The sequence below is a fragment of the Chrysemys picta genome, chromosome 21 (genome assembly GCF_011386835.1).
Source record: "Chrysemys picta bellii isolate R12L10 chromosome 21, ASM1138683v2, whole genome shotgun sequence".
In the NCBI taxonomy this organism is placed as follows: Eukaryota; Metazoa; Chordata; order Testudines; family Emydidae; genus Chrysemys; species Chrysemys picta.
Window position 1 is genome coordinate 21,816,269 of NC_088811.1, and position 21,483 is coordinate 21,837,751.

A 21,483-nucleotide genomic window follows, 5' to 3' on the forward strand; every position below is an offset into this window, starting at 1 on the left:
CGTGCTACGTTCCCTCCCCTCCCCCGGGCCCCCGATCAGCTGTTGGCAGGAGGGAGGGGGAAGAGCGGAGCCACAGCACGCTCACCGCTCCAGGGAGGAGGAGAAGAGGCGTGGGTGGAGCCTTGGGGAAGGGGCTGGAATCAGAGCATACCCCCTCCAGCCTCCTGCGTGAGCACCCCCACGACCCCAGCCCACACCCCCAGCCCTCTGCCCACCCTGACCCCTGACCCCCCTCACACACCCTAGCCCCCTGCCCTTACTCCTGCATCCCCCCTCACACCTCCCCAGCCAGCCCCCTGCCTGCCCTGACCCCTGCACCCACCTCACACACCCAGTCCTGACTCCTGCACCCCCCTCACACACACCCAGCCCCCTGCACTCCCCTCACACCTCCCCAGCCCCCTGCCCTGACCCACCCACGCCCCCTGCACCTCCCCTACACCTCCCCCAGCCCCCTGCCCTTACTCCTGCATTCCCCCGCACACCTCCACACCCAGCCCCCTGCCTGCCCTGACACCTGCACCCGCCTCACACACCCCCAGCTCTGACTCCTGCACCCCCCTCACACACACCCAGCCCCCTGCCCCCCCCACACACCCCCAGCCCCCTCCCCTGACCCCTGCACCCCCCTCACACACACCCAGCCCCCTGCCCCCCCTCACACCTCCCCAGCCCCCTGCCCTGACCCCCCCACACACCCCCAGCCCCCTCCCCTGACCCCTGCACCTCCTCACACACACCCAGCCCCCTGCCCTGACCCCCCCCACACCCCATGCCCACCCTGACCCCTGCACCTCCCCTACACCTCCCCCAGCCCCCTGCCCTTACTCCTGCATCCCCCCGCACACCTCCACAGCCAGCCCCCTGCCTGCCCTGACACCAGCCCCCCCACACCCCTGCCCATCCTGACCCCGCCCCCCCACACACCTCCCAGCCCCCTGCCCTGACTCCTGCATCCCCCTCACACCTCCCCAGCCTCCTGCCCTGACTCCTACATCCCCCTCACACCTCCCCAGCCGGCTGAACCCCCCCCCCCACATCCTGAGCACCAAATGGGAGTTCCTGCACCCCCCCCATTCCCACCTGCACTCCTCGCACCAAACAGGAGCTGCCGCATGTAAGCACTTCCCAACCCTTCCTCCTGCCCCAACCCTGAGCCCCCTCCCTCACCCTAGCTCCTGGCCAGACCCCGCACCTCAATATTTTTTACAATATTTGGAAAGATCATTAAGTGGTCCGTCAAGACCCTCCGTGCTTTTCAATTGGTCTGTGGAAAAATAAGTTAGACTACAAGAACAATCAAGGTACCTCACTTTATTTTCATTTACTTGTTATTACTTATAGAAGAAGGATGAAGAAAAAAAGAATGAAAAATGGGGGTGGGGGGAGATAAGAGAGAATGTTCTTTTTCTTGGCTGGGTCCCAAGGAGGGGCCCCAAAAATGGAGCTGAGCACAGGGCCGGGGGGCCCCACTAACTTTAAATCCACCACTGGCTGTCACGTCACCTGGGCTGGGGATACTGTGTCAGCTGATCCCCACAGTCTCCAACCTACCTGGGCAATACAGCAGACATGGCCCTGCCCACTAGCTCAGGGGTCGGCAACCTATGGCACAGGTGCCAAAGTGGGCACATGAGCTGATTTTTAATGGCACGCTGCTGCCTGCTGGAGTCCCGAGGACACTCTGCCAGCGAGGGGCAGAGCCCGCGCCGCCCCAGAGAGGAGCCGCCTCAACGGCCTGCCTGTGGGCTCCTGCATCTCCTCATCTGGCGAGGAGCCCTGCCCGGGGCATGGAGGGGCCCGCTCACCTGGGCTGCCTGGGTATAGCTGGCCATGGTGGATTGGCGGCGTGCCGGGGGAGCGGGTTGGCTGCCGGACTCAGTCCCGACTCCCGGTGGCAGTAAGCGGGGGCAGTGGAGGCGGGAGAGGCCAGCGCCGGCTGCTGAAAATCCCCGGGAGGAGGTGCCCGGCCGCGGCCATGGATCGGTACTTGCTGTTCGTGAGCTGGGAGGAGCGGAGAGCCCCACGGCGCTGAGTGCTAGCAGGTGCAGGCGAGCGGGAATCAATGGTGGCCAGAGAGCCCTGGGGCATGGAGCTCACATACCTTGGGGTCATGCGCCGCCCGGCGCGGCTCCTCCAGACACAGCCAGAGGGGACTCTCTCACCGGGGGGAGCTAGTTGCGCTCATGTGGTGCACCGTGGGGCCCCGAGTGGGTGAGCCAGTTGGGGGCCGCAGGAGTGGGGGGAGCCCTCTGCCCTGACCCCCCCACATCCAGCCCCCTGCCCTGATCCCCCCCTCACACCCCCAGCCCTCTGCCCTGAGCCCCGCACCCCCCTCCCAGGCCCCTGCCCTGAGCCCTGTACCCCCTTCATACACACCCAGCCCTCTGCTTGACTCCTTCACACACACACCCACGACTTCAGCCCTGACTCTGGCACCCCCACACATACCCAGCGCCCCCCCCCGACACCTGCACCCCCCTCACATGCCCCCAGCCCTCTGCCCTGACTCTTGTACCCCCCCACATACCCAGTGCCCCCACACCCCATGCACCCCCACATCCTGACTCTTGCACCCCCCCACATACCCACCCCCACCCTGAGCACCAAATGGGAGCTCCTGCACCCCCCCCCCCCACATTCCCACCTGCACTCCTCGCACCAAATGGGAGCTGCCCAGGTAAGTGCCCCACACCCAAATCTCCTGCCCCACTCTGAGCCCCCTCCCTCATTCTAGCTCCTGGCCAGACCCTTCATCCCCAGCCCTGTGCTCAGTGCACTCCCACCCTCAGCTCAGTGCAGAGAGAGGAAGAGAATGGGCAGAACCAGGGAGAAGGTAGGTACCCACTGTATGTGGGCAGGGCCAGGACCCCAGACCGGCAGCGGGCTGAGCGGGTCTGGCAGCTGGCATCCCGGCTGGCAGGAGCTGGCGGATGGAACCCCTGAGCGGCAGTGGGCTGTGGGGTCCCGGCCACCGGCCCCGCACAGCCTGCTGCCAGTCTGGGGTCCCGGCCACCGGCCCCGCACAGCCCGCTGCTGGTCTGGGGTTCTGGCTGCCGGACTCTTGCCAGCCAGGGTCCCAGCCGCAGGCCCCGCTCAGCCCGCTGCCGGCCTAGGTGAACAGAACCCTAGACCAGCAGTGGGCTGAGCGGGCCGGCGGCGTAAGATCAACATTTTAATTTAATTTTAAATGAAGCTTCTTAAACATTTTGAAAACCTTGTTTATTTTACATACAACAATAGTTTAGTTATATAATATATAGACTTATAGAGAGAGACCTTCTAAGAAACATTAAAATGTATTACCGGCACGCGAAACCTTAAATCAGAGTGAATAAATGAAGACTCGGCACACCACTTCGGAAAGGTTGCCGACCCCTGCACTAGCTCCTCTCCACTCCCTAGCGCACCCACCCCTTGCTTCCCACCACTTAAAGCTTAGCCTTCTCATTTTAAAAATGATTGCTTGCCCCTCCCCCCCCGGCTTTTCTGGCAGCCCTGTTGCCAGCAGTCCCAGGCTGGGCATGAGCTCCTTCGCTCGGTACACACACAGACAGGGACACAGACACACCTAGCACACACCCTGCTGCCACACACAGGGACAGACACACACAACCACCTGCTCACACACAGAAACACAACCAGCACACAACCTGCTCACACACACACAACCAGCACAAAACCTGCTCACACACACAGGGACACACACACAACCAGCACACACCCCACACATGACCACCTGCTCACACACACAAATACAACCAACACACACACTGCTCACACACAGGGACACTTTTACTTTGCAGTCATTGACACAGCAATACATTCGGTTGAAGAAAGATTCACATTGATGCAGCAAATTAGTTCAGTATTTGGCTTCCTATATGATGTCTACAGTTTACAGATTTTAAGATCCATGCTATGTTGTGCAAAGTGAAAACAATAACAATGTCAACACTGTCAGATTATTCATTTATTTTCATTAAATATGTAGACTAAATAATGAAATTAATATTTTTTTAAGCTGAACATGTATTAATTCTAATGAACAATGCCACATTATGCAGTATTCATTTTTGAAAGTTTATAATAAGGGATGCTTCAGGAGGAGGGAAGGGGGAGGGGCGCAAGGTGGAAGTTTTGCCTAGTGTGCAAAATATCCTTGAATTCAGGACATCTGTAGAGTGGTGATGTGGTCATCCAGCCACACGTTCAAGTCACACTATGCCATCACCCAGCAAGCTAGAGATGACGCAGGCTTTGGCCGATGGTGCTACACTCAGCATGCCAATGAACTCCAAACCCTCCAGTTGTGCAACTGCTTGGGCGTCACCTCCATTGGAATGGACATGAGTTGGCACTCAAAGAAAAAACAGTTCCTGACCTTCTGTAACTGTTGTTCTTCAAGACGTGTTGCTCATGTCCATACCAACCCCCACCCCTCTGCCTGCTCCTCTGTCAGAGTTAGCTGGCAAGAAGGAACTGAGGGGGCGGTGGGTCAGTAGGGCCCTATATACCATGCCATGAGTGTGTGACTCCAGGGGGCACCAGAACCGACCCGACGGATACCACTGAGGGGAAATCTTTCCAGTGGTGGTGCTTGGGGTGAGCACACAGCTGCATTGGAGTGGATATGAGCAACACATCGTGAAGAACACCAGTTACGGAAGGTCAGAAACAGTTTTTCTTCAGTCCCCAGTCCATTTCCAAACTAATTCCCTTCATTTTTAAAATTTTGCTCTTTTGAAATCAAGGACTCTAGTTGCAGACCTGTTTTCATTTACCCTCCCATTTAGTTTAAACTGAATTAATTCATGATCATTCGAACCAAGGTTGTCCCCTACAACCAATTCTTCTATGAGGTCCTCACTACTTACCAATACTAACTCTAAAACAGCACCACCTCTTGTTGGTACGGTGACTGGTGAAGAAATCTGTCAGCTATCACATCCAGGAATATGTGGGTCCCACCACTATTAGTAGCACTTGTCCTCCAGTCTCTATCTGGGAAGTTAAAGTATCCCATAATCACACAATTCCTGATAGTGTTTATTTCATTAAAATATTAAAGAGGTCTCTATCCATATCCAAATCAGATCCTGGAGGTCTGTACCAGACACCAAACTCTATCCCAGTGGAGCCTCTGCTGGTCCCATTGATGCTCTGACTCTAGCAAAACTGGACAGATCCTTGAGAATTTACCCTGGCTGGCATGCAAAGGTGAGACTCTCTTGGTAAGCTCCCAGGGGTTAGAGGAGCAAAGGAGAGCGGCAAACTTAAGAACATAATAACAGCCATATTGGCTAGACCAAAGGTCCATCTAACCCAGTATCCTGTCTTCCGACAGTGGCCAATGCCAGGTGCCCCAGAGGGAATGAACAGAACAGGGAATCATCAAATGATCCATCCCATGTCACCCATTTCCACCTTCTGGCAAACAGAGGCTAGGGACACCATTCCTGCCCATCCTGGCTAATAGCCATTGATGGACCTATCCTCCATGAATTTATCTAGTTCTTTTTTTAGCCCTATTATAGTCTTGACTTTCACAACATCCTCTAGCAAGGAGTTCCACAGGCTGACTGTGCATTGTGCGAAAAAATACTTCCTTTTGTTTGTTTTAAACCTGTTGACTATTAATTTCATTTGGTGACCCCTAGTTCTTTTTTCAGAGTAACAGCCGTGTTAGTCTGTATCCGCAAAAAGAACAGGAGTACTTGTGGCACCTTAGAGACTAACAGATTTATTAGAGCATAAGCTTTCGTGGACTACAGCCCACTTCTTCGGATGCATATAGAGTGGAATAAATATTGAGGAGATATATATACACACATACAGAGAGCATAAACAGGTGGGAGTTATCTTACCAACTCTGAGAGGCCAATTAAGTAAGAGAAAAAAAACTTTTGAAGTGATAATCAAGCTAGCCCAGTACAGACAGTTTGATAAGAAGTGTGAGAATACTTACAAGGGGAGATAGATTCAATGTTTGTAATGGCTCAGCCATTCCCAGTCCTTATTCAATCCTGAGTTGATTGTGTCTAGTTTGCATATCAATTCCAGCTAGTTCTTGTGTTATAAGAAGGAGTAAATAACACTTCCTTATTATGCATCCGAAGAAGTGGGCTGTAGTCCACGAAAGCTTATGCTCTAATAAATTTGTTAGTCTCTAAGGTGCCACAAGTACTCCTGTTCTTCTTTTTACTTCCTTATTACTTTTTCCACACCAGTCATGATTTTATAGACCTCTATCATATCTCCCCTTAGTCATCTCTTTTCCAATCTGAAAAGTCCCAGTCTTGTTAACCTCTCCTCATATGGAAGCTGTTCCATATCCCTAATCATTGTTGTTGGCCTGGTCTGAAGCTTTTCCAATTCCAATATATCTTTTTTGTGATGGGGTGACCACATCTACATGCAGTATTCAAGATGTGGGCAGACCATGGATCTATAGAAGTGGCTTCTATCCTCTGGGAGAAAGACAAACATGGCACATCCTGTGCAGGTCACAACAGCTGATTGCTCACTATCCATATTGTCTTCCTTCTAAGAGCCTCTTCAGATGTATTTACGGCTCACAGAAGCCTGAAAGGCAAAAACTCTGTGGGAATGCCCCCCAGGCGAACTCCCAGGCAAAATCCCTCTGTTTGCTTGTCCTCTATTTGCAGCTCACTCTGTTAGCAACTGGCTGCTTTTTTACAAGGCTGCTGTCTCAAAGCAGTTGCCCTGGCTCAAAGCCTTCCCTCCAATCAACCACTCAAGGCCCACCTGTAAGAAAGCACTCCCAATTCACACTTTTCAAACAAACAAACACACGGTCAAACAGGCCCTACAACTAGTACCAGTCAAACAAATAGTCACAGCAGATAGACACTCCGATATTCACCCCACCAACTCACAACACAGCTCCCCTAATGCAGCACTCACTGTAGATCCTCTCGGGTGGTTCCAAGGTAAACTCCCTCTGTTTGCTTCTCCTCTGTTCGCAGCTCACTCAGTTTGCAACTCGCTGCTTTTTTATAAGGCTGCTGGCTCGAAGCAGTTGCCCCGGCTCAAAGCCTTTCGTATCTTCTGCAAATTTTGCCACCCCACTGTTTACTCCTTTTTCCAGATCATTTATGAATATGTTGAATAGGATTGGTCCCAGCACAGATCCCTGGAGGACACCACTATTTACCTCTCTTCATTCTGAAAACTGACCATTTATTCCTACCCTTTGTTTCCTGTTTTTAATTCATTACTGATCCATGAGAGAACCTTCCCTCTTATCACATGACAGCTTACTTTGCTTAAGAGCCTTTGGTGAGGGACCCTGTCAAAGGCTTTCTGAAAATCTAAGTACACTATATCCACTGGATCCCCCTTGTCCACATGCTTGTTGACCCTTTCAAAGAATTCTAATAGATTAGTGAGGCATGATTTCCCTTTACAAAAGCCATGTTGACTCTTCCCCAACAAATTATGTTCATTTATGTGTCCAACAATTCTGTTCTTTATTATAGTTTCAATCAGTTTGCCCGGTACTGAAGTCAAGTTTATTGGCTTGTAATTGCTGGGATCACCTCTGGAGCCCTTTTAAAAAATTGGTGTCACATTAGCTATCCTCCAGTCATCTGGTATGAAGCTGATTTAAATGATAGGTTACAGACTACAGTTAGTAGTTCTGCAATTTCACATTTGAGTTCCTTCAGAATGCTTGGGTGAATCCCATCTGGTCAGGTGACTTATTACTGTTTAATTTATCAATTTGTTCCAAAATCTCCTCTAATGACACCATAATCTGATACAGTTCCTCAGATTTGTCACCTAAAAAGAATAGCTCAGGTTTAAAATCTCCCTCAGATCCTCAGCCGTGAAGACCAATGCAAATAATTCATTTAGTTTCACTGCAATGGCCTTATTGTCCTTGAGTGTTCCTTTAGCATCTCGATCGTCCAGTGGCTCCACTGGTTGTTTAGCAGCTTCCTGCTTCTGATGTACAGTAGTTAACATGGGTTTTTTTGCTATTACTTTTTGAGTCTTTGGCTAGGTGTTCAAATTCTTTTTTGGCCTTCCTAATTATATTTTTACACTTCATTTGACAGAGTTTATGCTCCTTTCTATTTTCCTCACTAGGATTTAACTTTTTAAAGGATGCTCTTTTATCTCTCACTGCTTCTTTTATTTTGTTGTTTAGCCACGATGGCACCTCTTTGGTTCTCTTACTATGCTTTTAATTTGGGATATGCATTTAAGTTGAGCCTCTGTTATGTGTCTTTAAAAAGTTTCCATGCAGCTTGCAGGGATTTCACTTTAGTCACTGTACCTTTTAATTTCTGTTTAGCTAGCTTCCTCATTTTTGTGTAGTTCCCCTTTCTGAAATTAAATGCTACCATGTTGGGCTGCTGTGGTGTTTTCCCTGCCACAGGGATGTCAAATCTAATTATATTATGGTCACTATAGCAAGCGATTCAGTTATATTCACCTCTTGGACCAGATCCTGTGCTCCACTTAGGCCTAAATATCAAGAATTGCCTCTTCTCTGGTGGGTTCCAGGACTAGCTGCTCCAAGAAGCAGTCACTTAAGGTGTCAAGAAACTTTATCTCTGCATTTTGGAGGACAGGGTCATAATTCAAAATGATCTGGACAAATTGGAGAAATGGTCTGAGTTAAACAGGATGAAGTTTAACAAAGACAAATGCAAAGTGCTCCACTTAGGAAGGAAAAATCAGTTTCACACATACAGAATGGGAAGAGACTGTCTAGGAAGGAGTACGGCAGAAAGGGACCTAGGGGTTATAGTGGACCACAAGCTAAATATGAGTCAACAGTGTGATGCTGTTGCAAAAAAAGCAAACATGATTCTGGGATGTATTAACAGGTGTGTTGTGAGCAAGACACGAGAAGTCATTCTTCCGCTCTACTCTGCTCTGGTTAGGCCTCAGCTGGAGTATTGTGTCCAGTTCTGGGCACCGCATTTTAAAAAAGATGTGGAGAAATTGGAAAGGGTCCAGAGAAGAGCAACAAGAATGATTAAAGGTCTTGAGAACATGACCTATGAAGAAAGGCTGAAATAATTGGGTTTGTTTAGTTTGGAAAAGAGAAGACTGAGAGGGGACATGATAGCAGTTTTCAGGTATTTAAAAGGGTGTCATAAGGAGGAGGGAGAAAACCTGTTCATCTTAGCCTCTAAGGATAGAACAAGAAGCAATGGGTTTAAACTGCAGCAAGGGAGGTCTAGGTTGGACATTAGGAAAAAGTTCCTAACTGTCAGGGTGGTTAAACACTGGAATAAATTGCCTAGGGAGGTTGTGGAATCTCCATCTCTGGAGATATTTAAGACTAGGTTAGATAAATCTCTATCAGGGATGGTCTAGACAGTATTTGGTCCTGCCATGCGGGCAGGGGACTGGACTCGATGACCTCTCGAGGTCCCTTCCAGTCCTAGAATCTATCCCATCCTGATGTCACATGTACCCACTTAATATGGGGATAGTTGAAATCTCCCACTGTTGTTGAATTTTTTTTATGTTTATAGTCTCTCTAATCTCCTTGAGCATTTCACAGTCACTATCATCATCCTGGTCAGGTGATCAGTAGTATATCCCTACTGCTATATTCTTATTATTCAAGCGTGGAATTACTATCCATAGAGATTCTATGGTACAGTTTGGTTCATCTAAGATTTTTACTTTATTTGATTCTACACTTTCTTTGACAAATAGTGCCACTCCCCCACCAGCACGACCTGTTCTGTCCTTCCGATATATTTTGTGCCCTGATATTACTGTGTCCCATTGATTATCCTCATTCCACCAAGTTTCGGTGATGACTATTATATCAATATCTTCATTTAATACAAGGCACTCTAGTTCACCCTGTGACGTTGCAGTCTATATGGTTTTATAAAAATATGCTAATGAGTGAATATAATGTAACTGAAATATGCTTCATGCAAAAGGTCTCTTGTAAGGTATCATTACAAGCTTATAATCTACTGAGTGTGATCATCCTATTTGTAGAACTGTACCACTCTTGTATCTGAAACTAGAAATATGAAATATAACTCTGAGGGCCTATTGTAATTATGCAAAGTGTGGGCCATTAATGGTGGTTTGGAATCTTGATTACTCCCATTAACCAGGACCATTGTCTGCAGATGGCTGTGTTTACCTGTAAGTCTTCCTGTATATGTGTGTGCTGGCAAGTGGGCAATGACGTCTTGCAGTGACATGTGATCATGTCACCTGAACTGGAATCCATCTTTAACCTGGTGTCTTTCCATTGAGAAGGAGGGGGTGGGAACCCAGAGAGGGACAAAGGATTCCTGCCTTATGCAAAAGATATATAAAGGGCTGGAACAGAACAAAGAGAAGGGAGCCATCATGAAGAATCCCCTAGCTACCACCGGAGCTGGAACAAGAGCTGTACCAGGGGAAAGAATTGTGCCCAGGCCTGGAAGGTGTCCAGTCTGAGGAAAAAACTTTCTAAAGCATCTCTGAGGGTGAGATTATCTGTATTCAGTTTGATTAGACATAGATTTGCACGTTTTATTTTATCTTGCTTGGTAACTTACTTTGTTCTGTCTGTTACTACTTGGAACCACTTAAATCCTACTTTCTGTATTTAATAAAATCACTTTTTACTTATTAATTAACTCAGAGTATGTATTAATACCTGGGGGAGCAAACAACTGTGCATATCTCTCTATCAGTGTTATAGAGGGCGAATAATTTATGAGTTTACCCTGTATAAGCTTTATACAGGTGTGACAGGGCAGCACCGCCCCGCACCAGCCCCTGCAGCATCAGGCCAGTAGCACTGACGGCGGAAGTCCTGCCCCATCCGTACTGGGCATGCTCCAAGTGCTCTGGGAGTATAAAAGGAGGGAGTCCTGCTCAGTCTGGGCTGGTGAGGAAGGACCTGACTGGGAAGCGCCTGTGAAAGACCAGCCACCGCTTGTGAAGGCACCGGGGACGGAAGCCTCTCCAGGCCGACTTGAAGCCCTACTACAGGAGGAACCTGGGGAGGCGACTAACCCGGAGGCCCGCAGGGAACCTAGAGACTCGTGGGAGACCTCAACGCTTAAGCTGGTAGGAAGTGACCCGGGGGGGTGTGTGTGTGATAGACTGGTACCTTGCCCCCAGCAAGCCTCAGTGTGTTTCAGTAGGACCCCCCTGCTGAGCCAGTGGCAAGGTCCTATGCCGCAGTTAGGGCCCGGAGGCCGGGGCTCAGCAGAGTGGGATAGACTCTGGCCACTAGGCTGCATTGCCCTGCAAGCTGGGGCAACTCTATGGACTCTGGCCACTAGGCCGCATTACCTGGTAACCAGAGGCACAAACTCTCACAACAGGGTAAAACGGATTTATTTGGGTCTAGACCCCATTGGAAGTTGGGCAGCTGAGTGTTAAAAACAGGAACACTTCTGTTAGCTGCTTTCAAGTAAACCTGCAGCTTTGGGGCAAGTAATTCAGACCCTGGGTCTTTGTTGGAGCAGACGGGAGTGTCTGGCTCAGCAAGACAGGGTGCTGGAGTCCTGAGCTGGCAGGGAAAGCAGGGGTAGAAGTAGTCTGGGCACATCAGGTGGCAGCTCCCCGGGGGGTTCTGTGATCCAACCCGTCACACACCCATCTTATTATTTAAGACTCCTAATATTGGCATATAAGCACTTAAAAATTTGTCACTTTTTAGTTGTCTGCCACTATGTGATGTAATTGAATGGGACTTTTTTCATTTGACTGTTTCTTATGAGATCCTGCCTGTATTTTATCATCTACCATCCTCTCCTCCTTACTAGGACATAAAGAATCTCCATTAATAGATCTTCCCCTAAGGGATGTCTCTGTCCAAACCACATGCTCCTCCATACCTGTTTAATTTCCCCCAGTCCTTAGTTTAAAAGCTTAGCTGGCTCCATGAACTGAAGATCATTTTCCGAGCAGGCGTGTCCAGCTCTGTTTTGGGTCCTTCACAAGGAGAGCAAGAGCTGCAGTGGATGGTGTCCACACACACATCCCCACCATGGCATTGCAGTTACACACCGAGCCCTGAACAATGCTGCTCTGTGCCTCTGGGAGCCCACACAGTGAAGAATTTACATATCTGGGAAGCGCTGGCTGGGGAGGCACTTTATGGTGCCAGCATATGTCCGCTCGCCTGCTTGTCAATGCCAAAGGGCTGTGTCTCCTTGATGCCATAACATCTTGTTTCCTATGCAGGTGATTTTTATCCAATTACATCTCAAATCATTGGCCGAGACAGCTCTTTTGGAGCAATAAGCCCTGCAGCCTGCTATTGAAATACCCTTTGAAGTTGTACAGTGGAGCTTACTTTGCAGAGGGATGAGGACTTGGCTCCTCCAAAGCCTTCAGCAGTGATTTCCCCAGCAGTGAAGGGGGGCTAGAGAAATCCAACCCCACCTGAAACACAGGGGGGACTGGATTGGAGGTGCCAGTTCAGATCCATGTCTGGGTGAATCCTGGCCCCACTGACATCAATGGCAAAACTTCCTATGGGACCAGGATTCCCTCTCTAATTTTTTACAGCAAGTCCATTACAGCAGAGAAAACCTTGAATGGGTTAAACATTCTGTGCTGTGCTCTGGCGCCCAGTGTGGGGCAGCCAGCACACACACAGTTACCCAGAGGATAGGACATGGTGATGAGGGCACTCCAAACTCTCCTGGGGTCTATGTGCCCTTGTCCACCTGCCCACCCACCCAGGCGTGCTGGAACACTGTATAGTGGGGTGCTGAGAACCATTGAACCAAACTGTAAGCCCCAGATATGATGGAAACCACTTCAAGCCAGGGGGTGCGGCAGTTCCAGCACATATGCACCGACCTACATCCTCCTCTCCCAGTGTAGCCTGTGCCCCTCTCAGATGCTTCCTTGAGGAAGATGTCTTTCTGTCTGTTGACCCCAGTTCATTCCAGTTCCCAGGGGAAGGGAATGTAGGAAACAACCCTGCAAAGTGAACTTCACTGAAACCCAGAGGAAATGGGTTGTGATGGAATTTCCTTCATCACCTCCAAACACTTCCCCGCTTTTCCTCATGGGTATTAAAGTACTAAATCCAACACAAGAAAGCACCTAACGCTCTGTAGCGGTGTGAACACCCACTCCTGCCTGGGAAGGGTTAAAGCCAGCCCTGCAGAGGGCTGGGGCTGTGGAAGAAAAACTATCTAGGCTGATTGGGGAAGTAGCTGCAGCTGGGCCACGCCCCAATCAGGCCCCAGCTGGCCAGTATAAAGAGGCTGGGAGCCAGAAGCTCAGCAGTCTCTCTCTGCCTTCAGAGAGAGAAGGGCCTGGCTGCAGGGTGCTTGAGACAGGGTGCCTGAGTAGAGCAAGGCTGGGGAAAGGCAGAGGAGCTGGGGAGCTCCAGCCTGGAGAGCCCCAGGCTGTGGCCTAGCATTGGGCTAAAGGTACTGGGGGTTGCAGAGGGCAGCCCAGAGATAGGCCAAGGCAGCAGGTCCAAACCCAACCTTGCCAGTGATGAGTGGCTGACACTGCAGTCTGCCCCAGGGAGTGGAGGCTAGTTGGTGACTGGCAGTAGCCTTACACTGTGGTGAGGTGGGGTTAGTGGGTGGGAGTTCCCCTGGGAGGGGAGACCCAGTGTGTGTGAGTACTGCCAGGGGACAAGGGGCACTGGGGTCCTGGGAGGGAGGTGAATCACCGGCCTGTAGAGGGCGCTTTGGAGGCTGGATCGAAATGATTCCCTAGACAACCAGCAGGAGGTGCTGCAGGCCCGCTTACATGCTCCTACCCCAAAGGGTTTGACTCCTGGACTCCGCTCTAGAAACACCCTCTTAATGTTTCCACCTCCTGATGGGGAGCCACCACTTCCAAACTAACATTTGCTTAGGCCAGTAAGATTACTGGGCTGGTGAATTACATGCAATGAATGCGTTCATTCTCTATGGTAAGATAGCTGTTGATAATTCTAGCAGTACAGCTCCACAATGGACAATAGATAGCTTTCTGTCTATGGTGCTGCTAAGGCACCTGTCACTGTCTTGGCTAACCAGACCTGGATGTGACAGAGAGCCAAATGCAGCACTTGGTCACACCTATACAAGCTCCTTGTGCAGTTTACTGGGGCTGCACAAGGGTGAGAGAGGGCTGCATTCAGCCACAGGACTAAAGTCAAAATGCTGCTCTCCAGTCCACACTGTGGATCTCTTACCCATGCTGCAGAACAGAGGGGAAAATTTTGTTCCAAGGCAAATTAATAGGTTCTACCTACTACTCAGTCATGTTTCCCTGGACAGAAGATGCCATGTAGGACTCATACTGCCTGGCTGGACTCATTGAGCCTGATTTTCCTCTAATTTCCACCAGTTTCACACTGGTGGGACTCCATTAACCAGAGCAGTTACTCCTGATTTGCACCTGCAGAAGTGATGGTAACAGTGATTCTTCTTGCACGGTGAATGAGAGTTTGGACTCAACACCCTAGGAAAAATATTAATTTCAAACAGTCTGTCAAGTAGCTGTATGTGAATGCCAACGTGTCATTGCACAGCTCAGCACAACATCAGGGCCCTTGAAGTGTGCCAAGTGTCTTCCATGCTTAGAAAGGTCGCAACTAGCAGTGAGGAGACACAGGCAAATACACACAGGGGCACAGCCAATCATGATTTGGGAAACTACTGATAGTCACCTGCTAGCCACAGGTGCCTGTCTACCCTCAGACCATATGAATCATTCAGTGTTATGCAGCCGCCTTTTAAACCAGGAAAAATAGCAGCATCTGTGTAGGCCATGCACAGATCTCTCACCATCCTAGTGAAACTGTTTAGCTCTCACCTATGCGAAGATAGGAAGGAGTGTGGCTACAGTGCATGTCAGATATGCACTTTAGATTCAAGTGTAAAGTCAGGTTTCTACAAGTAAACCAAACAGAGAGCCCGAGTTCTGGATCAGCCCAGCTGGGGAGCAAAAGAAGCAGTCTGGAAAAACCACCATACCTGTTTCTATGGATGAGACCTCCAAGGCCGTGAAGTTCAGCAGAACCAGCCACTTTGATAGCATATGCAAGTGTCCCCCCATCTTTGTGTTTCCTTTTTCAGGAGCCCCAAATCCCAAGCTACAGCGATACATGAGGAAGTACTGGCCAGGCCAGCAGCAGCTGGTAGACTGAGGAGTGTGGTGACCTCCTAGCTTTCAGTGAGCAAATCAAGCTGGAGGTTGCTGTGACATGGGAACAAAGGGGAGCAGCTGATCTGCTCATTGCGAAAGGCAGCAGCCCCGGTTGTTGATTAAAAGGCAGAGGACTTCTTTCTTGTCTAGGCACAATGACTCCTAGAGCTTTACTTTTGTCCTTGCTTCAGTCTGCTTTTTACGGTCAGGATTTGTGTTGGTGGGTAGTCATGGCAACTATGGGAATTTGATGGAGCAGTAGAAGAGCCAAGGGGAACAATAAAACATGCTGCCCTAGGAACCTCCAATCCATTACAAGACTAAAAGGCATCTATATGGTGCCAGCAAACCGATATGGACAATATCTAGCCAGTGAGGATGAGGGCATAGCTGCTGGGCATGGACATGCCACGGCCCTAACAAGATAGGTATTCGGAGATCCAGGCTGAAAAGGATGGGCTCAGGACTGATTTAGAACTGATGGAAACTACTCAGGCCCTGATTCCGTTAGGTGCTTGAGCTCTCCCATCAACGCCGCTGAACACCCCTTCCCCTTGGCCGCCCCAAGCACCTGCTTGCTGGGCTTGTGCCTGGAGCCGGCCCTGGCCAAAAGTGAAATCCCTGCAAGCTGCATGGAAACTTTTTAAAGACACCATAACAGAGGCTCAACTTAAATGCATATCCCAAATTAAAAGCATAGTAAGAGAACCAAAGAGGTGCTATTGTGGCTAAACAACAAAGTAAATGAAGCAGTGAGAGATTAAAAAAGTATCCTTTAAAAAGTGAAAGTTAGATCCTAGTGAGGAAAATAGAAAGGAGCATAAACTCTGGCAAATGAAGTGTAAAAATATAATTAGGAAGGCCAAAAAAGAATTTGAAGAACAACTAGCCAAAGACTCAAAAAGTAATAGCAATTTTTTTAAAGTACTGTACATTAGGAGGAGGAAGCCTGCTAAACAACCAGTGGGGCCACTGGATGATTGAGATGCTAAAGGAGCACTCAAGGACAATAAGGCCATTGCAGTGAAACTAAATGAATTCTTTGCATCAGTCTTCATGGCTGGGGACATGAGGGAGATTTTAAACCTGACCCATTCTTTTTATGTGACAAATCTGAGGAACTGTATCAGATTGTGGTGTCATTAGAGGAGGTTTTGGAACAAATTGATAAATTAAACAGTAATAAGTCACCTGACCAGATGGGATTCACCCAAGAGTTCTGAAGGAATTCAAATGTGAAATTGCAGAACTTTGTAATGTGGAAGCAGAGAAAGAACTGACAGGAAGGGGATTGCAATGCATGACAGTTCGTTAGCAAGAGTCAGGCTAACTGCAACCCTAATAACGCGAGACTTGTAGAAGCGAGGAATGTGTGAGGCGAGTGGGAAAGAACTGTGTGAGAAGTTGTTGCGACCTTGTGTAGATAATATAATATGGACTGTAGACTAAGAGTCTACATTAGTGAGCAAAACAAGATATCAGAATGACCTACATATAAACAAAATGCAACTGTTGCTCATTATTGTCTGTAACAAAAGGTATAAATGCTTGCTGTAATTGTTTACCTGTCGAGAGACCTGTTTAGCTCTCTCCCTCTGCGCAATTGATAGAGAGAAAATAAAGTATCTGACTTGCTGTACCCAAACAAAAAGTGAGAACTCGGTTATTTTCCGACAATTTGGGGACTCGTCTGGGATGGCAACATCCGCAGAGGCACCGGCAGCTACTACGGATCGTTCCCCTTCAAATCCCATGGCGCCACAATAGAGGTAGGAGACCTTTTGAAATCTCTATTGGGGTGTCAGAGGAGGACTGTCCCTGGGGCCGTCTGTCCCTGTTGGGCTCACGCCATCCGAACTTATTGACTGTGCAGCAAGATCAGATGCAGAGCGGTTCTGGGGAATTGTTTTGCCATCCCCAATAAGGTAGTTGTATGTGGTTCTGGGGAACTGTTAGTTTGGCCACCCCCATATGCATAAGAGAGATGCATAGGTATGCACTGGTGCTGAGGGGTTGTTACTGCCTCAAGAGGGGTTGTTACTGCCTCCTAGTGTATTGAGTCCGGACATGAGGTACAGATGCATTGTGGTATTTGGAGATAGAGAGGGGTGTGTGTGTGTGTGAATTGAGAGTTACTGGAAGATGCCCAGAGTACTCTGCAAAGTCTTTTGGCTCGTGACCAGAACTACTCTAACGCAAGCCCGGTAACTAGAGGATCTTTTAGGAGATCTGACCCACGGTGGGCTAACTCGGCCTGGCATCGTCCGGCGAGGAGGCTACCTGGGTCTAGGAGTGTGTGAACCCATCTTCCCTCCCCTTTTCCTCTCTGTGTGAGCCACTGACAGTCTGATCATCTCACTGGATGCAACGAGAGTAAGCGGCGCCGTCTCTCTGAGACTAGCCGACGCTCTTTGCTGAAGGGAGGTGTAGGAGGGTCGTGGCCATCCTCGTTAGCCTCTCCTGTGTGAGTACCCTGTAGGGAGAGATCCTTAGTTTATGTGCTGCTAGAGCAGACAGGGCATCCTCCCTGTGTGTGTGATTGGAAAATGGGTGGGGGACAGTCTAAGCATTCCCCCTCACCCCCTAAAGGTGTACCCCAGCTTATTTCATGTACGTACATTATGGTCCTAAAACCTGCAGGTATTTAGAGAATTGGAATCATTACACGCGTGAAAATTCATCTAAACAATGCCCACTAGAAGGTACCTTCAATCTAGATAAGATCATACATCTCAGAGGAGCTTTTAATCACCAAAAAGCCTCTGACACACAATGGGAGCAATTTGTCTATTGAGGAAAGGAACGGGTTAATTTGAAATTCAGCTTGGTCCAGAGATAAAGAGAAAGTTAATCTGCGTTCAAGGTCAAGAATCAATGCAGACCAGGCTAAGTACAAAGAAAAACTGCTTTCGGCCCCAGCTGGCTGTGGGAAAAAAAAATATAGACCTAGTCAAACCAAAGGCAATACAAGTTACAGTGCTGAGATTACATTTTGCAAAGCTTAACTGTCCAGTCAGATTCAACAGTCTGCCTTTGCGACCCTGGAGCTGGCGTGGTTTGGGGACGCTGAAGAAGCCACAGGCAGCCGGCCTGGACTGGAATCACTGAAAAGACGCCCCAGGAGACCCCAGGGCGTAAAAGAACTGCCCTCCCAAGAGAGGAAGCAAGTTGGAGATTGCACAGCGCCTTCTCTGAACGTTATACACGTACGTGGCCAGTCTGGATGTATGTGTGTGAGTATGAAAGTGTGCCTACTCTCAGCCGCAGTAAGTCTGAGAACCGGAGAGGGGTTTAGCATTCCTCTCTCCACCCCGGTTGACCGGGAAGGGTGTCAGGTGGATCTATCCCAGTCGTAGCGGGACTGGGCAATAGAGAAATTGGAGAAAAGGGAAGAGTTGTGTACTTGATAACTAGAATTGAGCAATTAAGAGCATAGATCATGAACCAGGCAGCAACTCAAACCTACGCTCAGGGCAAGTTGCAAGCCTTGAGACAGGACTTCCAGGCAGAAAAGGAAGCACTGGCTAAGCAAGTACTGGTCCTTCAGGGACTTGTCAGAATTTAACCATTTGTGTTTGCATATGCTGGAACAGCAGTGTGTTTGCCACAAGAGAAAATTGAATAGTTAAACGCCAATGGGCCATGCGTTTTGCCCAGGTGGCAAGCCTCACGAGGGAGGACTCGGGTAGCCTTGTGAGTAAGAATGTTTAAGGGAAGAGACCAGGAAGGGTGGGGGCTAGTTGAGAAGCCCACCCTCCTAGCTAAATTGGTAGTGAAAAAGCCAGTGCCCATGGAAGGGACGGTTCAGCGAGAAAAGCAGGATCAGGACCAAGCGGGCAGGCAACCAATAGAGAGATTGGAAAACAGGTTGGAAACTTTGAGGGCATAGTGGAAGGAAAGGAGTAAATAATTATAAGCATGGGGATTTCAAATCCCCAGGATAATAATTGGAATGGTAAAATGTGTGAAAGATAGAGTCTTTGTACCAAGGTGCAAGGCTCTCCTTTTCTTCTGCAGAATAAAGCAACTCTTCCTTATCCCTGTCTGGCTGTTATTGGCTCTCAGCTAGGTGGACCCGATATTTCAGTGACTGTTTCTGGCAACTCCGCCGGGACTCTCCTAGCTCTGACATTGGACTCCGGACGGCTGCGGCGAACTGGGAATGGCGCCAACGGGGTGTTTCGCCCCTTTTCTCTGCTTCACCGCAGCCCCTGGGCTTCGTGTTCCGATAAGGTGACTCCTAATAGGATAAGGAGACACTGTCTGGTTCTGTTTTGGTTAACCGGTTAATGAATTTCTGTCTTATACATTTGGGCGTTAGGTGTGTGGACAGAACTGAGCCTCTCATTCATAATTCCTCAGAGTGGAAGCCATTGCGTGTGATGAAGCTCTGAGGTCGAATTGGGATCCTTCTGTCCCGTCCCCTGTAGCGGTCAGTATTAGTAGAAATTCCTGTAATAGGATCCTATTAGGCCATAATTTCCTCTGTTCTCTGTGTAATTCTCTGTTAGAGTGTCAGCAGGCAGATGGGTGGGTCTCTGGTAAAACCCTCTGAGGATAGCCCTTTGGATTATATGTTAAGTAAATGGCCTTTACCCGGTGTTCAAAAAAGAAATAGTTACACCTTGTGTAAAAATTGATGTGGCTAGTGTTGTGGAAATTGAATTGTGGAGAGGATGTGCATTTTCCCCAAAACATGTGCAGTGTATATTGTAGCAGAGGTAAAAGAAATGCAAACCTACCAATATAGGTTGTGTTGTCTTTTTCATATCACTCGGTGTTTGAAAGCAGGAGTTAGAAGTAAAAGGCAATCAAAAGTCTGGGAAAGTTAATTGTGTCTTTTTTTTTTTTTTAAGTAAGAATCTTTAAGCTGTGGATAGCTTTGGATCTGGAAGCAAGCCAGAAAGCATCTGTATTAATGCAATTTTCTAACTAATAAGGTAGAAGCCACTGAAACCTGGGCTGCCTATGAAACAAATACAAGGAAATATGGGGTAATTCCTCTGTTTTGCCTAAAATCAACAAGAGTATGTGTATATAAAGGAAATATTTTAAGCAATGACTGACTACCCAGAAGGGGTAGACCTCTGGTCTTTTGTCTTTCAGATCATCAGAGAAAACGGATGCCAGCTGAACAGCATTCAATGTACCATGCATTTACTGGTACAATAGGAATTATTTTTGTGTTCTATGTCCTGTCTTGTGGCCAGAATTGTTGTTTAATATTTTCATAAGACCGTCTAGTTCAAAATTAAATAGAAGGGTTAAATCAAAAAGCAGATACTTGTTTTATTCAACTTGGAATACAAAGTGTTTGGATAAATCAGGAAAATGTGATATACTAAAGTCTAATACATTTGCTTAAGTAAGAAAAAGAAACTTCATTGGCCAGATTTCTTTTAATTGAAAAATTGTTGTTAAAATTTGCATACCAACAGTCTTTGGAAGCAAGGATATGGAAGGTTAACCCATTCCCCATATTGCACATAGGATCCTTCTGGCTACCTCAGATTTCTAGCCAGAGGGCTGCGGAGGGAGGAAAGCTATTGGACACCAGAGATTGTACCGAGTGGACTCCTCAAAAGTGGGTGTTCTCGTCCTGGCTTGTTGCTCCATAGCTCTGTAATAAAGTTATTTTACTGGAAGGGTGTATGTGGCACACGTTGCCATTGTACAGTACATTAGTCTTATTATTCAATGTGTATGTGTTCATTGTGGGAAAAGGTGTATGAGTGAAGAGTGGAAGTTTCCTTTGTAGGTTAAAAGAAGCCAAGAAGGGGAGAAGGAAAAAACAAAAAGTTAACTGAGGAAAAAAAAATAGCTAGCAAGCTCAGTTCAAAGATAAGATACTGGCCCCATCCAAGGACATTGTTCACAGCTAAGACTTGGCTGACAACCAAGAAAAGGGGGAGCCTGAATGTGCCCAAGCAACTGAGATCTGCAAAACACTGCCAGGCATTAATGAAATGTGTTAGGTTTCTTTTCTCACAGATAAAAGAAGTGCTACCCAAAGACCCTAGTAGCCCTGCCATTCATTGAAACAAGGAGACTGAGTCTATGTAAAGTCCATCAACGAAAGACTGCTTTGGCTCCAACTGGAAAAGCCCCTTCCAAGTCCTGTTAACCACCAACACTGCTGTGAAGTGCCAAGGACTACCTGCCTGGACCCATGCGTCTCACTGTAAAAAGTCCCCTCCACCTCAGGAGGACTCCCTGACTTATGATAAGCCTATTTCTCCTTCTAGCTCTGCTGTGCCTTCTGGACAGCAGGAAAAAGGAAAAAAAAGACAAGGTGAAGTGCTAGTAACCTCTCCCTTGTCCACTGACAGACCTGCTGTGCCTTTGGATTTTTCTAGAAGAAGC

The 21,483-nt window shown here is 48.4% G+C and overlaps 1 protein-coding gene across 3 annotated transcripts in view; it reads right to left on the minus strand.

The window, feature by feature from the left end:
- The window catches only part of LDLRAD2 (low density lipoprotein receptor class A domain containing 2), a 37,179-nt gene extending 22,098 nt beyond the window's left edge, over positions 1-15,081 (minus strand). For all 3 annotated transcript variants that reach the window (XM_065574967.1, XM_065574966.1, XM_042856245.2), the window contains exon 1: positions 14,949-15,081. In XM_065574967.1, the coding sequence (XP_065431039.1) occupies positions 14,949-15,081 (133 nt within the window). The remainder of the gene's footprint in view (positions 1-14,948) is intronic.
- Between the last annotated feature and the right edge of the window lie 6,402 nt (positions 15,082-21,483).